We start from the raw sequence: 17,403 nt of genomic DNA on the forward strand, positions 1-17,403 counted from the left end.
CTTACTCACAGACTCTCGCACACACACTTGCACTCACGTACATGTGCGTGCGCGCGCACACACACACACACACACACACACACACACACACACACACACACACACACACACATGTATGCACTCTCTCTGACACACACACTCACTGTGGGTAATGATTCCAGGGTGGGTGGGGGTGGTGTGCAAAAGGTTTCTAACCTGCATTAGAAAGTTTGGTGAGTTGGTGAGAGGGGTGGGGGCAGAGTGAGTTAGGGTAGGGTATTGTGGATGGAGAAGGGTGTGGGGAATGGTGGTGAGGGGGAGGTGGGAGAATCAGTGGGAGGAGGGTGGAAGTGGGTGACGTGGGGGAAGGAGGGGATGGGGAGAGAGGAGGGAGTGGTCATCATCGGAGTAGACTGAATCAGAGTGCTAAGGCTTGGGCTCAACAGGCTTTAGAGAGAACAGGTAAGAGGTGAGGAATAGTTGAAGTCAGAAAGGGCCACCCTATTTTAGGAACAATAAGGATTCAGCAGATTGAGACAGGTTTTCTAGATATATATTTTATTCATCTAGTCATAGACAGTGGGAATGGCCGCCAAGGCAGTGGGACCTCCTCTTGCGGAACGTGGGTCGCCAGGGAAGCCAGCAGTATCCCTGACGACTTCATCGGCGAGTTGCATCCAGCTACAGCTCCTGACCAACTGAGCTAAGGAACTCTGGATCATTCGGGAGGCAGAGGGGGTGATAGACACGAGTTACAGGGACACGATCATACCTCGGAGGCAGGAGGAGGGTAGATTGGTGACAGTCAAGAGAGGGAAAGGGACGAGGCAGGCAGTGCAGGGCACCCCTGTGGCCGTGTCCCTTAATAACAAGTAGACCATTGTGTATACTTTTGGAAGGGACCTACCAGGGACAAGCCACAGAGATCAGGTCTCTGGCATGGAGTCTGGTCCTGTGGCTAAGAAAGGAAGGGAGGAGAAGAGGTGAGCTGCAGTGATGGGGATTCAGTAGTTAGGGGGACAGATAAGAGGTTCTGTGGAAGAAATCGAGTATCCCAGGTGGTAACTTGCCTCCCTGTTGCCAGGTTCTGAGATATCTCGGATCGAATTCATGGCATTCTCAGGAGGGAAAGTGAGCAGCCAGGTTTTGTGGTCCATGTTGGGGCCAATGACGTTGGTAGGAAGGGTCAGGAGGTCCTGCAAAGAAGTTGGGCGCTAGGATGAAAGACAGGACGTCCAGGGTGGAGATCTCAGGATTGCTGCCCACATCACGTTCTGGTGAAGTTAGAAATAGGAGGGTGATGCAGCTCCACACGTGGCTGAAGACGGTGGAGGAGGGAGGACTTCAGGTTCATTGGGCTCTCTCCCAGGGACGGTGGGACCTGTTCCAATGGGACGGATTACATCTGATCTGGAAGGGAACAAATATCCTGGCTGGAAGGTTTGCTAGTACTGCTCCAAGGGCAGGTTAACATGGGACATAGCACGGTACAGGCCCTTCGGCCCTTGATATTGTACTGACCTGTATATTCCATCCAAAATAAAACTAAACCCTCCCTACCCCGTAACCCTCTATTTTACTTTCATCCGTGTTCCTGTCTAAGGGTCTCTTAAATGCCCCCAATGTTCTAGCCCTCACCACCACCCCTGTAAACGCATTACAACACTTTTGTAAAAAAAAGTTACCCCTGACGTCTCCCCTAAACTTCCCTCCCTTCACCTTGTACAGACGTCCCCTGGTGTTTGCTGATCCTGCCCTGGGTAACAGGTACTGGCCGCCCACCCTATCTAAGCCTCTCAGAATCTTTCTTGTAGGCCTCAATCAAGTCTCCTCGCTTCCTTCTCTGCTCCAAAGAGAAAAGCCCCAGCTCTGCGAACCTTGCTTCATGAGACACGTTCTCCAATCCAGGCGACATCCTGGTGAATCTCTTCTGCCCCCTCTCCACAGCTTCTGCATCCTTCCTGTAATGAGGTGACCAGAACTGAACACAAAACTCCACACCTTGATGAAGGGCTCCTGCCTGAAACATTGGTGATTTATCTTCACCATTACTACATAAGTCACTGTTTGACCTGCTGAGTTTCTCCAGCATTTGTGTGTTTTTTCACAATACTCTAATAAGTGGGGTCTCACCAGAGATTTGTAGAGTTGCAACATGACTCCTGAATTCAGTCCCCCTATTAATGAATCCCAGCGTCCCATGAGCCTTCTTAACTCTCCGATCAACCTGTGCACTGACCTTGAGGAATTAGATTTGCAGGGGGAGGGGTACCAGATTGCCAGAGGAGTGGAGGAGGGAAAAGATTATGTGAAAATTGCAGGTAACGAGAGAAGTCAACGAGTTGTATGTGCTGAAAATGTTCTCGTGCATCTATTTCAATGCAAGGATGTTGTAGGAAAGTAGACGAGCTTAGAGCATGGGTTGGCACGTGGAGCTATAACATTGTTGCAGGATGGGCAGCTTAAAGTTCCGGGCTTCCGTTGCTTTAAACACGATAGAATGGGGGTGAGGTGAAAGGGGGAGGGGTAGTGCTGCTCGTCAGGGAAAATATCACTGCTGTGCTTAGGCAGGACAGACCAGAGGGCTCATCTACTGAGGCTGTATGGGTGGAACTGAGAAATGGGAAAGGTATGACCACACCCGTGGGGTTGTTTTATAGACCACCCAATAGTCAGTGAGAATTGGAGAAGCAAATCTGGAGAGAGATAGGAGACAGCGGCAGGAAACAGAAGGTTGTGATAGTTGAAAGGTTGTGAAGGTTTTAAAGTTCCACATATTGACTGGGACTCCCACACTGTAAAAGGGCTGGGTGGCCTGGAGTTTGTAAAATACGTTCAGGAAAGTTTTTCAAATCAATATATATCGATACCAGCGAGAGAGAGTGCAACACTGGATCTCCTATTGGGGAAATGAGACAGGTCAGGTGACAGAAATGTGTGTAGGGGAACATTTTGGGTCCAGTGATCATAATGCCATTAGTTACAGGTTAATTATGGAGAAGGACGGGTCTGGGCCTCGGGCTGAGATTCTAAATTGGAGAAAGGCCAATTTTGAGGAAATGAGGAAGGATCTAGAATGTGTGGATTGGGGGAATTTGTTTTCGGGCCAGGACATGCGAGGTAAGTGGACGACTTTCACAGGTGACATTTTGAGAGTGCAGAGTTTGTACGTTCCTGTCCGGATTAAAGGTGAGGTGCGCAGGCAGAGGGAACCTTGGTTTTCAAGGGATATTGGAGATCTGGTTTGGAAGAAGAGAGAGGGGTAGAACAAGTAGAGGCACATGGAGCAAATGAGGTACTTGAGGAGTGTAACAAATGCAAGAGAAACCTCGAGAAGGAAATCAGGAAGGGTAAAAGAAGACATGAGGTTGATTTGGCAGAGAATGTGAAGGGAAATCCTCAAGGTTTCTACCGGTATATTAAGAGCAAAAAGGTTGCAAGGTGCAATATTGGTCCCCTTGAAGATCAGGGTGGACGACTTTGCATGGAACTAAAAGAAACAGGAAAAGGGCAGGGAGTCGTGGGAAGGGAGGAAAATAAGCAGGGAAGACATGGAACCTGTGCAGGTTAAAGTGGAGGAGGTGCCTGCTGTCTGAAAGCAAGTAAGGGTGGAAAAATCCCCAAGATACTCCCTTGAACCTTGAAGGAGGCTCGTGTAGAAATTGCAGGGGCTCTGACAGAAATATTTAGCATGTCCTTAACCACAGGTGAAAGTGCCGTTGTTATAAAAAAGGCTCCAAAAGCAACCCTGGAAATTACAGGTCGGTAAGCCCAATGTCAGTAGTGGGTAAATTATTGCAAGGTGCTCTAAGAGATCGGATATACAGTTATTTGGATAGCCAGAAACTGATTAGGGAGAGTGAACATGGCTTTCTGTGAGAGGTAGGTCACGTTTAACCAATCTTAAAGTTTTTCGAGGAGGTTACAAGGAACGTTGATGAAGGTAAGGCTGTGGATGTTGTCTACATGGACTTTAGTAAGGCCTGTGATAAGGTCCCACATGGGAGGTTGGTCAGCAGGGTTCAGACGCTCGGTATTCATGGTGAAGTAGTGAACTGAATTCAACGATGGCTGGACGGGAGAAGCCAGAGAGTAAATGTAAAGGTTCCATTATTGTCACGTATAAGACATTGGTGAGGGAATATCTTGTCAGGCTCTGGGGATTTAACCACCCTTATTTGCTTTCAGACAGCAGGCACCTCATCCTCTTTATTTCATTGATGTTACATTCCTCACAAGGCAATGTATAAGACATTGATGAGGCCAGAATTGGAGATTTGTGTGCAGTTTTGGTCATTGAACTACAGGAAAGATCTCATTAAGATAGAAAGAGGGCAGAGAAGATTTACTAGAATGTTGCCCGAACTTCAGGAACTGAGTTACAGGGAAAGGTTAAACAGGTTCGGACTTTATTCCCTGGAGCGTAAAAGAACGAGGGGAAATTTGATGGAGGTATTTAAAATGATGAGGGGGAGAGACGGAGTAAATGTAGGTCAGCTTTTTCCACTGAGAGTCGATGAGATACAAACCAGAGGACATGGGTTAAGGATGAAAGGGGAAAAGTTTAGGGGGAACATGAGGGGGGGAACTTGTTCACATAGAGAGTGATGGGAATGTGGAACGAGCTGAGGTGGTGAATGTGGGCTGAATTTTAACATTTAAGAGGAATTTGGATAGATACATGGATGGGAGGGGGATGGAGGGATATGGACTGGGTGCAGGTCAATGGGACTAGACAAAAAAATGGTATGGCACAAACAAGGGCCGAACGGGCCTGTTTCTATGCTGTGACAACCTGTGGAGTGGGAATGGGGAGGGATGGGATGTGGAGTGAGGGAGGGGTGGGAGAGTGGATGAGGAAGGGGAGTAGGTCAGGAGGGGGAGCGGATGAGGTGAGTAGGGAGTGGAAGAGGAGGAGTGGGTGACTGGGATAGAAAGGGGGAAGGAAGAATGGATGAAGGAACATTTCTGACCCCCCACCCCCACAGAACCTGGACCTGACTCAGAAGCGGATGATGCAGGAGGGACCCCTGGTGTGGAAGCTGACCAAGGAGAAAGCCATCGGTGAGTGTCGGCCCTTCTATGGGGAAGGAGGGTGTGGGGAGATTATCAAGGATGTGGGTTCCCCGGAGAACAACTTGTCACACTCACCCACACTGTCTGACTGCCCTCTCTCCCTCCTCCTCTCCCTCCCCCTCCCACTCTCTCCCCCTCTCCCTTTCTCCTTTCCCCCTCTCCCCCACTTTCTCTCCCCTCTTTCCTTTCTCTCTCCCTCACTTTCTCTCCCCTCTCTCTCTCTCTCTCTCTCTCCCACCTCTCTCCCTTGTCTCTGGACAGATGTACACGTGCTACTGTTAGAGGACATCCTGGTGCTAATGCAGAAAGTTGATGACCGGATGGTGCTGAAATGCCACAGCAAGAACTCGACAGATCCGTCCGAAGGAAAGCAGATGCTCTGTCCCATCGTGCGACTGGGTGGTGTCCTTGCTCGGGATGTGGCAACAGGTGGGTCCGCACAGCGGGTGGGGTTGATGAGGAAGGGGGCTAGGTTCGAGGAAAGGTGACTCCCCCCCCCCCACCCTGCTCTCTCCCCTTCCCTGCTCTCTCCCTCTCCCCCGCTATGCCTCTTTCTCACACCCATTTCCTGTCTCTCCCACCCTCCCTTGCGAGCATATATGTTCAAGTGTGTGTGTGTCTGTGCATGTCTGAGGGTTTTGTGTGTGTGTGTGCAAGTGTGTGTGTGTGATTATTTGTTGCTCTTCACTCCTGTTTTCTCACTCCCCTCCCTCTGTCCCTTCCACACTAACGCCCTGCCGTGTGTTACAGATCACAAGGCCTTCTTCATCCTCTTCCAGACGAGCACCGGGGCCCAGATCTATGAACTTGTGGCATCATCTGTGTCGGAGCGGCGCAGGTGAGGGCCGTGCGACATTCCACGGGCATGATGGCCCCGAGACCTGCTCCCTCTTCTCAATCTCAACTTTATTACCATCTGACTGTACACGTACAACCAGATGAAACAGCAGTTCTCCAGACCACAATGCACATACGCACGCACGCACACCCACACATCACACACACACACTACTCACACACCCCACTGACACTCGCACATCCACACATCACACACCCCACTCTTACGCGCACCCCCTCAAACACACACAATCAGTCACTATCATTCACTAAATATTCTGGGATGATTTACTTGGTTACAGGACACCAGTTATTTATCTCACAGCCTGTGGGGAGAAGCCGTTTCCCAGCCCACCAGTCCTGATTTTGATACTCCTGTACCTCCTTCCTGGTGGGTCAAAGACCCTGAGTGCTGGATGGAAAGGGTCCTCGATCATTCTCTGAGCCCTGTTTAAGCAACGCTCCCGGTGAATGGGGTCAACAGAGGAAAAGGGAACCCCAGTGGTCTTCTTGGCCCTTTTGCCGACCCTCTGTATTGACTTCCGGTCCGATGCCTTGCAGCTCGTGTCCCACACAATGATGCAGCCGGACAGAACACTCTCAATTGTGCTCCTGTGAGACGTTGTCGAGATGGAGGCTGGTAGCCCTGCCCCCCTCACCCTTCTGAGGAAGTGTAGGCGCTGCTGCACCTTCCTGACTTAATAAGGAGGTGTTGTGGGTCCAGGATAGGTTGTCCATTATTTGCACACCAAGGAACTTGGTGCTCTCCACAACGGAGCTGTTGATGTGTGGTGGAGAGGGGTCGACCTTCGTCCTCCTGAACTCCACAACCATCTCCTTTGTCTCATCCACGTCGAGACTCAAGTTGTTTCTTGCCCCAACACAGCTGGTGCGAGAACATTGAGAAAACCCAAGAGGCTTTGAAGTTGTCGAGACCTTTGATGACTGCAAGAAACAGCCTGACGGTGAACCAAGTAAACGCCCCCCTCAGTCCCACGTAAGTTCTTTGGCTTCCCTCCTCTGCAGCCCAAAATCGATGGGGTTTTCCCTGATTAAGATCGAAAGTGTCATGGACAGTGAAGAAGGTTTTCAAAACTTGCAGAGGGGTCTTGACCAGCTGGAAAAATGGCAAATGGAGTTTAATGCAGACAAGTGTGAGGTGTTGCATTTTGTACAAACCAAGAAAGGACGTACACAGTAAATGGTTGGGCACTAAGGAGTGTGGTGGAACAGATACAGAATTCCCTGAAAGTGGCATCACAGGTGGACAGGGTTGTAAAGAGAGCTTTTGGCACGTTGGCCTTCATAAATCAGAGTATTGAGTCCAGGAGTTGGGATGTTATGGTAAAGTTGTACAAGACATTGGTGAGGCCAGATTTGGAGAATTGTGTGCAGGTTTGGTCACCGAACTACAGGAAAGATCTCAATAAGATAGAAAAAGGGGAGAGAAGATTTACTGGGATGTTGCCCAGACTTCAGGAACTGAGTTACAGGGAAATGTTAAACAGGTTCAGACTTTATTCCCTGGAGTGTAGAGAATGAGGGGAGATTTAATATTTAAAATGATGAGGGGGAGAGATAAAGTAAATGTAGATCGGCTTTTTCCACTGAGGATGGGTGAGATACAAACCAGAGGACGTGGGTTAAGGGTGAAAGGATGGGGAAAGTTTAGGGGGAACATGAAGGGGAACGTCTTCACACAGAGAGAAGGGTGGGTGTGTGGAACAAGCTGAAATGGTGAATGTGGGCTGGATTTTAACATTTAAGAAAAATTTGGACAGGTACATGGATAGGAGAAGTGTGGAGGGATATGGACCACGTGCAGGAGAGTGGGACTGAGCAAAATAATAGTTCAATATAGACTAGAAGGGCCAAAGGGGCCTGTGTTCTGTACTATAGTGTTCTCTGGTTCTATGGTTAGACGAGCCATGGAACACCATGTGGTGCTCTGGTTCCCAGTGCAATAGAAAAGGATACGGTAGCCACAGAGAAGATGCAGAAGAGACTCTCCCAGATGGCTGCCTGCAATTTGAGAGCCAGATTGGTGGGTTTATTGTCACGGCGGGTCGAGCTCATGGAGAGTAAAAATAGATGGGCGGGAGCGCAAGCAGAGCAGAATATCGAGAGGGTGAAGGAGCCACTTGCTTTCGTCAGACGGGACACTCAGTGCGGGAGCTGGGCCTCAGAGTATTGCGCGCAGTTCCGGTCATCATTGAGCTGGAAAGGGGGCCAGAAAAAATTCACTGGGAAGTTCCTGGGACTGGAGGGGTGTCTCGGGTTATAGGGAGAGGCTGGGACTTTTCTCCCAGGAGAGGCCGGTGGGGGGGATCCTGATAGGGGTTTATAAACCCACGAGGGGTGTGGAAAAGATTCAAAATTCTCGTTTCAGGATTCAAGATTATTTTTATTGTCACTTAATAAAACACAAAATTTTCTTTAGTCTTGACTGGTGTCTCTTACATTCAGGAGAGAAGCAAAAGAGAGTTCTCCCTCCCACCCAGACTCCCCGAGCGTCCGTGGATTCACCTCCCACAGCCCCACAAAGTCCGGTCCAAACCCGAGCTCCAGATCCGAACCTCTGACACGGTCAGGGACCCTTCAGCGTCCCGGTTCCGATGGCTCTCCCACAGCCCACGCAGGTTCCTCACCTCGAGCTGCTTGCCACCCCTATGTTCTTTCTCCTCGCTGGCCAGTCGCAGCGGTCACCGACGCCTCTGCTTCTCCTCAAATGGGGAGTTGTGTCCTCGAGCCCTCCACCAGTCCTCCGCTACCCTGGAGTCTTCAACCTCGCATGGCTGCTGCCTATCACAGGTTCTGCCATCTTGGGCGCAGACCATGCGGTCACGGGATTTTAAATAAAATCACTGTCGGCCCCATTAATGATCTATTTAAAACCTGCATGGAGATAGCGGCAGCCAGGTTGAGCACTTGGACCGTGCTGAGCTGCACTGTCTCCCCTCTGCTCTCCCAGGGTCCACATCAGCAGCCACGATGCTATATAGTAGCTCCAGAACACTAATATATTTCCCCCCCTCCCCCCCCGGGTTGGGGAGTCTAACACTGGAGGTTTTAATGGGAGAGAGAGGGAGGTTTTTTAAAGGGGGCAACATCTCCACATAGAGGGCAGTGGGTCTGCGGGACGAGGGAGAGGGGGCGGACAGGGAAGATTTAGCTCTAATCTGACTGGAATAGTAGGTAACGGACAGGACCCAGGGACCCTCATCGGGAGGGGTGGGGGGAAGGAGAGGAGGGGGGTGTCTCAGAGTCAGTTGTTCTACAGGGTCAAATGGGTTTTCATCTGTTCTCCCTTATCCCATCCCCCCACCACCTCTCACCCATGTCCTATCTCTCTCTTCCCCTACTCCTTCTCCCCTCGCCCCTCCACCTCCCTCACCTTGGATCCTCCCCCAAATCCATCATATCCCTCCTCCCTCCCACACCTTCACGACACTCCTCCAACCCCCCTCCCTCCCCTTTCCCCTCTCCTACCCTCCCCGCCCCTCCCTCTCCACCCCTCCCTTCTCCTCCCTTCCCACCCTTCCCTCTCACTCCTCCCTTCTTTCTCTATCCCTCCCCTATCCCCTCTCCTCTTCTCCACTCCTCCCCCTCTCCACCCTCCCCTCCCTTCCCCTCCCCTCCATCCCCTCTTCCCTCCACTCCCACCCTTCCCCCACTCCTATCTTCCCTTCCCTCTCCCCTCCCTCTCCACCCCTCCCCTCCCTCCCTTCCCTCTCACTCCTCCCTTCCTTCTCCACCCCTCCCCATCCCCTCTCCCCTTCTCCACTCCTCCCCCTCTCCACCCTCCCCTCCCTCCTTTCCCCTCCCTCTCCACTCCTCCATTCCCTCTCCACCCCTCCCCTTCCTCCTCTCCCCTCTCCTCCCCTTCTCCACCCCTCCCCCTCTCCTCCCCTCCTGCCTTTCCCTCTCTCCTCCCCTCCCTCCCTTCCTTCTTCCCTCTCCTCCCCTCCCTTCCTTCCCTCTCCTCCCCTCCCTCCCTTCCCTCTCCTCCCCTCCCTCCCTTCCCTCTCCTCCCCTCCCTCCCTTCCCTCTCCTCCCCTCCCTCCCTTCCCTCTCCTCCCCTCCCTCCCTTCCCTCTCCTCCCCTCCCTCCCTTCCCTCTCACTCCTCCCTTCCTTCTCCACCCCTCCCCATCCCCTCTCCCCTTCTCCACTCCTCCCCCCTCCACCCTCCCCTCCCTCCTTTCCCCTCCCTCTCCACCCCTCCATTCCCTCTCCACCCCTCCCCTTCCTCCTCTCCCCTCTCCTCCCCTTCTCCACCCCTCCCCCTCTCCTCCCCTCCCCCTCTCCTCCCCTCCTGCCTTTCCCTCTCTCCTCCCCTCCCTCCCTTCCTTCTTCCCTCTCCTCCCCTCCCTCCCTTCCCTCTCCTCCCCTCCCTCCCTTCCCTCTCCTCCCCTCCCTCCCTTCCCTCTCCTCCCCTCCCTCCCTTCCCTCTCCTCCCCTCTTTTCCTTCTCCCCTCTCCTCTCCCTTCCACCATCTCATCTAATCCTTCCCCCCCCACCATTTACAGGGAGCCACTGTCGAATCCGGAGAATGGATTCTTGCCCCATGACCGGATCTGCTCAGAGAACGGGGGTGAGTTCCGACCAGCAGGGGAGGAGATGACCTCTGACCTGGGGGTGGGAGGGGGACTGTCGGCCTGGGGATGGACAAAGTGTGCTGAAGTGCTGGGGGCTCCTGGCAAGAGGGAGGTGGGGTAGATCATGACATTTAGGATTAGGTCATGACCCCCATCCCCACCTCACAGACTGACGACTATCCCTGCTGCAGGCAAGGAGGGAGAGGGAAGCTCCCAGGATGGGGGACAATCGGGGCCTGACGTCCACCCCGGGACCGAAGTGGTGGCCCTGACCCAGCACCTCAAGGCCCTGGACGTGGACCCGGAGCAACTGGCGGCAGCTTCTGAGGAGCGGTGGGTCCCACAGGCGCTGGACGAAGGTGAGGCAGTATGGAGAGGGAGAGGATAGGGTCTACGGTGCGCACCGTAACACACGGATCCTGTAACAAGCGCGGACCCCCTCCTTGCACAGCCCAGACCCCCATCCTGTCCTGGCGATGATGCCTCTTCTGGTCCGTGATACTAATTCCCATGCATCCACTGGCTGATATTCCCGTCCTGCTTCCCCTCTTTTCTCTCTCTTTCCCCTCCTTTCTTTCTCCCTTCACTCTCTCCTCACCTTACAGTGGGTGAGTTACCCGAACCCACCCCCCTTCTTCATCTTTGTAGTCCACAGGATGAAGCAACAACTGGCCCACGGTCAAAGGTCTAGTAGGGACCCTCCCTCGACAGGGAGTGGGGAGCAGGAGGACGGGGAAGCAGGCGACACAGGTGGATCGTCTGAAGGAGGAGATATCGGCCTGGGAGCACAAGAGTCAGCAGGTGATGTGGAGGACCAGGAGGAAGGGGAAGGTGAGAGATTGGGGGAGCGGGTTGTTCACACTGTTATTTGGACTGGGAAATGTCTTCTGGAGGAAAGAGATCGTCTGTTGCCCTGTTAAATAGATAGGGAAATGGGTTCTGGGGGAAGATATTGTTGGTGGCACCGTTATTGGGAGGAAATCCTGGGGAAGGAGTTGCTGGTGACACTGTGATAGGGAGGAGATCCTGGGGAAGAATTTACTGGTGGCACCGTGATGGGGAGGGGATCCTGGGGAAGGATTTTCTGGTGGCACTGTGATGGTGAGTAAAGGGAGGGGATGTGAAGCTGAGCCCACTACCACGTTGAACAGGCGTGGTGAAAGTCTCGACGGTGGCTCCCCCTGTGCCAGACATTGAGGGGCAGAGGTTTGTAAATCCTGAGTCTCCAGGTACATCGAAGGTGGAGGGAACGGGGTGGTGGAGGGAGGGGGAGTCGGGGGTGAGAGGTTCCAGATCATGATCCACTTCATCCCTCTTTCTGGCTGGCAGACGGTGGCCCAGTCAGTCTTCAGGCAGCCGGCACGCCCAGGGGATCCACCGTGAGCGAGGGAGAGGCTGATCTCGTCAGCTCTCCTATCGTCCTGTCGCTCGAGCAGGTAGAAAAGATTGCAAGGACAATGAACAGCCTCCTGGTGAAGCTCGAGCACTTGAAGGTGAGGTTTTCCGCCAAATGTCCCCGCACAGTTACGGGTATCACTGCGGTGTCCCCGTACGGTTACGAGCATCGCTGTGGTGTCCCTGTGCCATTACGGACATCACTGCAGCGTCCCCACATGGTTACGGGTACTGCTGGCGTGTCCCTGCACGCTTACAGGCATCACTGCAGTATTCCCGCGCTGTTACAGACACACTGCGGTGTTCCCATGCAGTTATGGGCATCGCTGACGTGTTTCCGCGCCGTTACGGCATCGCTGTGGTGTCCCCGTGCTGTTACGGGCATTGCTGCAGTGTCCTCGCACTGTTACGGGCATTGCTGCAGTGTCCCCACGCCATTGCATGCATGGTTCCTGCATATGTCTCTGTTGTACTGTCTCATTCCTGTGCTGGAACCACTTCACTGCCCTCTGTCTCGGCGCTGTTGCAATCATCGCTCTGTGTCACTGCATCTGTGCTTTGTCGCTGCACCATTGCATGCACCCCTGTCCTCTGCTGCATGCCACTTTCTGCACCACTGCATGCATCTCTGCCCTCCATCGCCACATGTTGCATGCACCACTGTCCTCTGCTGCATGCCGCTCTGTCTCTGCGCTGCTGCAACTCTCACGGTTACTTTCCCCTGCATCTGTGCTCTATTGGTGCATCATCCCACTGTATTTCTGCGCCCTGTCGCCTGCATCGTTGCTCTGTTGTTGCACCCTTCCATGGCATCTGTTCCTTCACCCTTGCCCTAATTCTCTCTGCCCCACATCCTGTATTCCCGGCGATCGGGGAATATCTGCTTGGTCACTGCAGACTGGAGCTGCACTTTCACTGGCCCTTGGGCCTGCACTGCATCCTTTCACTGGCCCTTGGTCCTGCACTGCATCCTTCCACTGTACCTTGGTCCTGCACTGCATCCTTCCACTGTACCTTGGGCCTGCACTGCATCCTTCCACTGGCCCTTGGTCATGCTCTGCATCCTTCCACTGGCCCTTGGGCGTGAACTGCTACCTTCCACTAGCCCTTGGTCCTGCACTGCAGCCTTCCGCAGGCCCTTGGTCCTGCACTGCAGCCTTCCGCAGGCCCTTGGTCCTGCACTGCATCCTTCCACTGGCCCTTGGTCCTGCTCTGCAGCCTTCCACTGGCCCTTGGTACTACACTGATGCAGCCAGCCACTGCAGGTCTGTGCTCCATTGCCGCACCCCTCCATCACTGCGCCCTTTGCATCTCCGTGTTCCACGGCACTTTTGCTGCAGGAGGGCGCCACGACTCACCGCTCAATTCTCTCGCCTCGCCCCATTACCGCATCCCGGCCGGCGCTGCATCCATGGGACTGACCCTGCTACCCCCTGCGTTAATGCATCTTCCCCAACCCACCCAGGAAGTGGAGGAGGGGTTTCACAGGCTGAGGCAGGCCCTGGTCGCCATGACGATTGCACAGCCAGGTTCTCTAGGCAGCAACAGGCGGGCGTCCGGTGAGTGGAATCCTGCCAGCATGATCCCAATCAGATCGCCCACCCCCCACCCCCCCCCCAGACGGGCCCGTGGGTGGGGGAAGATCGGGTGGGAGGGACATGGGGTGGGAGGGGGAGGGGACATAGCGGGGATGGGAAGAGCATTGAGGGTGTGGGGGGTGTTGGGCATGTGGGGAAAGAGGGGGGTATGAAGGTGGGAGGGGTGGTAGGGGGTATAAGGGTGGGATGGTGTATGAGGGTGGCAGGAGTGAGGGGATGGGAAGAGGAGGGTGGGAAAGGCATGGAAGGAGTGGGAGGGGGTGTTGGGCATGAGAGGGGGTGGGAGGAATGCGAAAGTGGGAGGGTGTGGGTGATGGGGGTCAGTTGGTGCACCCTCAACAGGCCTGTTCCTGTTTTTTCAGGAGGGGAACCTTGTTGAACAGGTGTGGGGGTGGGAGAGAACAGGGTTGAATGCCCTTCTGTTCATCTAACCACCTCCTTTCCCCTCTAGGCGAGAGCTGGTGAATCCAGGACTCCTGCGTGTGGCCTTGCCTCCCCCTTCCAGACGGAGAGGCTGAGCTGTAGGAGACAGATGGGGAACTGTTACTCTCTCCCCTCTGCCTCTGGATGTGGGTGGCCGAGGGGAGTCCCCTACCCCCTCCCATCACTGCGTCTGGAACACCATCCGGCCATTTGGGCCCTCGCTGCACTTGTGAGGAGAGGGATGGGGGGGTGGGTTCGCGGTGGGATGAGGAAGGCAGACGTTTCAAGGGGAGGAGGTCCGTGAGGGTTTTGAGGGGGTAGGTTTGTGGAGGAAATTTTGATGGGGAGAGGAGGATCTCAGGCAGTGAGGGGGCGGAGGTCAGATACGTCAAATTCTTCGCAGGGGAGGGGACAACGGGACCTCGATCCTCTCCCCTCCCCCTCACTACTCCCTTTCAAATGACCTCCTCCTCCAGGAAGCATTGTTCTCCCACTCCTCCCCTCACCCACCTTCCCCCTCCCGTCGCCCTACCCTTCTCAAGATCAAGTGCTAGGGTAGAGACAGTTCAACGCTTCCTAGGGAAGGGGCGGTGAGGAGGGAGGAGAAGGGGAGGGGAGGTGGGGGGGTGACAGAGACTCAACACAAGGAACCTCCTGTACGTTGCTCCCGCCCCTTCCCCTGCCCCCACCTGGGATAGAACTTCCCCTCCCCCCCCTCTTCCTCGCCCTCCGGGACTCATCCCAAATGGTGCCACATAAATGCAACACCTTGCCAAAGTGGGACAGATTCAGACCCCTGGGGATGTGGGAGTGGGAAGTGGAGGGGATGTGTCCCAATGCCTGAACTTTTGGCGGTGTGGTGGGGGTCGACAGGACAGAAGGGATATTCCTCCCCGTCCCAGACATCTGTACCGGGGGCCAGTTATTGTCACTGCCATCTTTTTACTGCCAAGTTTCCCCCACCCCCAGCCCCTATCCCCTTGAAGGCCGACTCCCTCCCCAACAGGGTTTGGAGTGTCATTCATGCACCCCCACACCACCCTCCCCCCTCCCGGTTACTGCCCTTTCCTCTCAGGTGTCCCTCCATCTCTCCCCTTTCCTCCTCTCCCCTCCCTCCTTCTATCCCCTTCCTCCATCTCTCCACTCCCCCATCGTCTCTCCTTCTCCCTCTGCACCTTCCCCATGTGTCTGTGGCCTTACTGTATGAGTTGGGGGGAGATGAGTTTGCACATGTGTGTCTAGATGTGTTTGTGTGAATATGTGTGTGTCTTTTGTATGTGAGATCAGTGTGTGCAGACATGGTATGCGCATATTTTATGTGTATGTGGCATGTGTGTGTTGGTGTATGCAGAATGTGAATAAGTGTGCATGTTTGTATGTGTGCTTGTGTGTAAGTTTTTCATGTGGATGTGTGCATTTGTACCTGTGTGTATGTTTGTTTTGTGCATTGTTCACGCATGGGTGTATAAATGAGTGTGTGTATGGATGTGTGTGCTCTCATTTCAGGGAGAGTTGCATGTACATGCCCACACATGTGTGCGGTTGAGTACATGCCCACACGTGTGTGGTTGAGTACATGTCCACGCATGTGTGCGGTTGAGTACATGTCCACGCGTGTGTGCGGTTGAGTACATGCCCACGCGTCTGTGTGGTTGAGTACATGCCCACATGTGTGTGCGGTTGAGTACGTGCCCATGCATGTGTGGGGTTGAGTACGTGCCCATGCGTGTGTGGAGTTGAGTATGTGCCCAAGTGTGTGTGGGATTGAGTACGTGTCCACGCGTGTGTGGTGCTGAGTATGTGCCTGCGCGTGTGTGTGGTTGAGTTTTTGCCCACGTGTAGGAACATGTATGTCCGCTGCGTGCTTCACCAAGTGCTCTTTACCCGGTGTGTTCAGTCCCTGGGGGCAGGTTGTGTGTCACCCCCACCCCACCCTCCTCCTCATCTCCCCGACACCACTCGGCAGGAAGATTTTTATATATTCAGGAAAATATTATTAGTTTTTTAAAGTTTTAACTTTGCTTCATCTGCGTAGTTTAGTGTTCGACACAATGGCTGGGTTCACCGACAGTGCTGCAGGTCTCACACTCACACACATTCACTCACACACACAACGGCTGGGTTCACTGACAGCACTGCAGGTCTCACTCACACATACACTCTCACAGTCACACACACAGACACACACTCATAAACACAACGGCTGGGTTCATCGACAGTGCTGCAGGTCTCACACACACGTACAAACTCACACACACAAACTCATCCACACACAGACACAGGTACATACTCACAGACACATACACTCACACACAGCCACATCACACAAACTCATACACACAAACTTACACTCACTCAGACACACACAATCACACACACATAAAAACACTGACTCACACAACCACACACTGACACTTTCACACACACATGTTCACACATCCCTTCACACGCACTGACGAGCACTTCTTGCCCCAATGACATTCCCCACTCTGCCTCCTTCCCCCAGCCCTGCAGTCCAGAACCGTGCCAGTGAGGAGAGGGACGGTTACAGTGTCAACCTCCCCACCGATCTCCACCGACCTGTGGGGTGGGGGGTGTTGGTTGAACTGATGCATGTACAAGCCTGCTGCAATATGAACACGGTCACTGTGTATCCCTGCAATCCAGCACTGGAGTGGGGGTAAAGGGCTTTTTAATATAAACCAAAGGGATTAAACTTTTATGAAATAAAGAAATGTATATACACATCTGTCTCTATCCATAGCCTCATGCACAGCCACCTCATATTCTGTCTGGGCTCCTCCAACCGGATGGCAGTAACATCGACCTCCGCTTTCCATTAACCCCCTCCCCCTGAGTCTCTCTCCCCCATCCGTCCCTCTGCCTCCTTCCCTTCCGCTCCCCACCCCCTTCCCTCTCCATTCAGAGCTGTCCCCTCCCCCATCACCTCAGCTTATATCCTCCCACCCAGATCCACCTGTGACCTCCTACCTGTTGGTCTCTCCTTGCCCCTTCCTCCTCCCTGCCCCTTTCTCCCTCCTCCCCTCCCACTGCCCCTTGCTCCTTCCTCTCCTTCCACTGCCCCTTGCTCCCTCCTCTCCTTCCACTGCCCCTTCCTCCCTCCCTTGCCTCTTCCTCTTTCCTCTCCTCCTCCCTCTGCCCCTGCCCCTTCCCCTCCTCCCCTGCCCCTTCTTCCTTCCTCTTCTCCCCCTGCCCCTTCCTCTCTGCTGCCTGTCGACACTGCTCTCCACCCCATGTTCTGTGGACATGTTCATCAATCCCCCAACACCCTGTGATGGCCATGGATTTTGACCTCCAGCCACTATCAGCGTTGGACTGACTTTGTAACTGCCCACAGTTGGGGTAATCTCTGGTTTCAAGGCAGAGGTAGACCCTACCCCTAAACACAGGGAAAGAGCAGTGCCCGGCCAAGACTCATCCACTCTGGTGACTCGGAACGTAAGATGCTGACAAGGAATTCAACACCAAGAAATGCATA

At 53.8% G+C, this 17,403-nt stretch overlaps 1 protein-coding gene across 1 annotated transcript in view; it reads left to right on the forward strand.

Moving 5' to 3' along the window:
• Positions 1-16,649, forward strand: part of LOC138764261 (rho guanine nucleotide exchange factor 1-like) — a 78,371-nt gene extending 61,722 nt beyond the window's left edge. Inside the window, 9 exon segments of the mRNA XM_069939931.1 lie at positions 4,968-5,043; positions 5,317-5,484; positions 5,806-5,893; positions 6,779-6,889; positions 10,420-10,484; positions 10,680-10,847; positions 11,137-11,319; positions 11,818-11,981; positions 13,933-16,649. Coding sequence (XP_069796032.1) covers positions 4,968-5,043; positions 5,317-5,484; positions 5,806-5,893; positions 6,779-6,889; positions 10,420-10,484; positions 10,680-10,847; positions 11,137-11,319; positions 11,818-11,981; positions 13,933-14,208 — 1,299 coding nt within the window. The 3' untranslated portion in view covers positions 14,209-16,649.
• The last annotated feature ends 754 nt before the right edge of the window (positions 16,650-17,403 follow it).

The sequence above is a fragment of the Narcine bancroftii genome, chromosome 5 (assembly GCF_036971445.1).
Source record: "Narcine bancroftii isolate sNarBan1 chromosome 5, sNarBan1.hap1, whole genome shotgun sequence".
NCBI lineage: Eukaryota > Metazoa > Chordata > Chondrichthyes > Torpediniformes > Narcinidae > Narcine > Narcine bancroftii.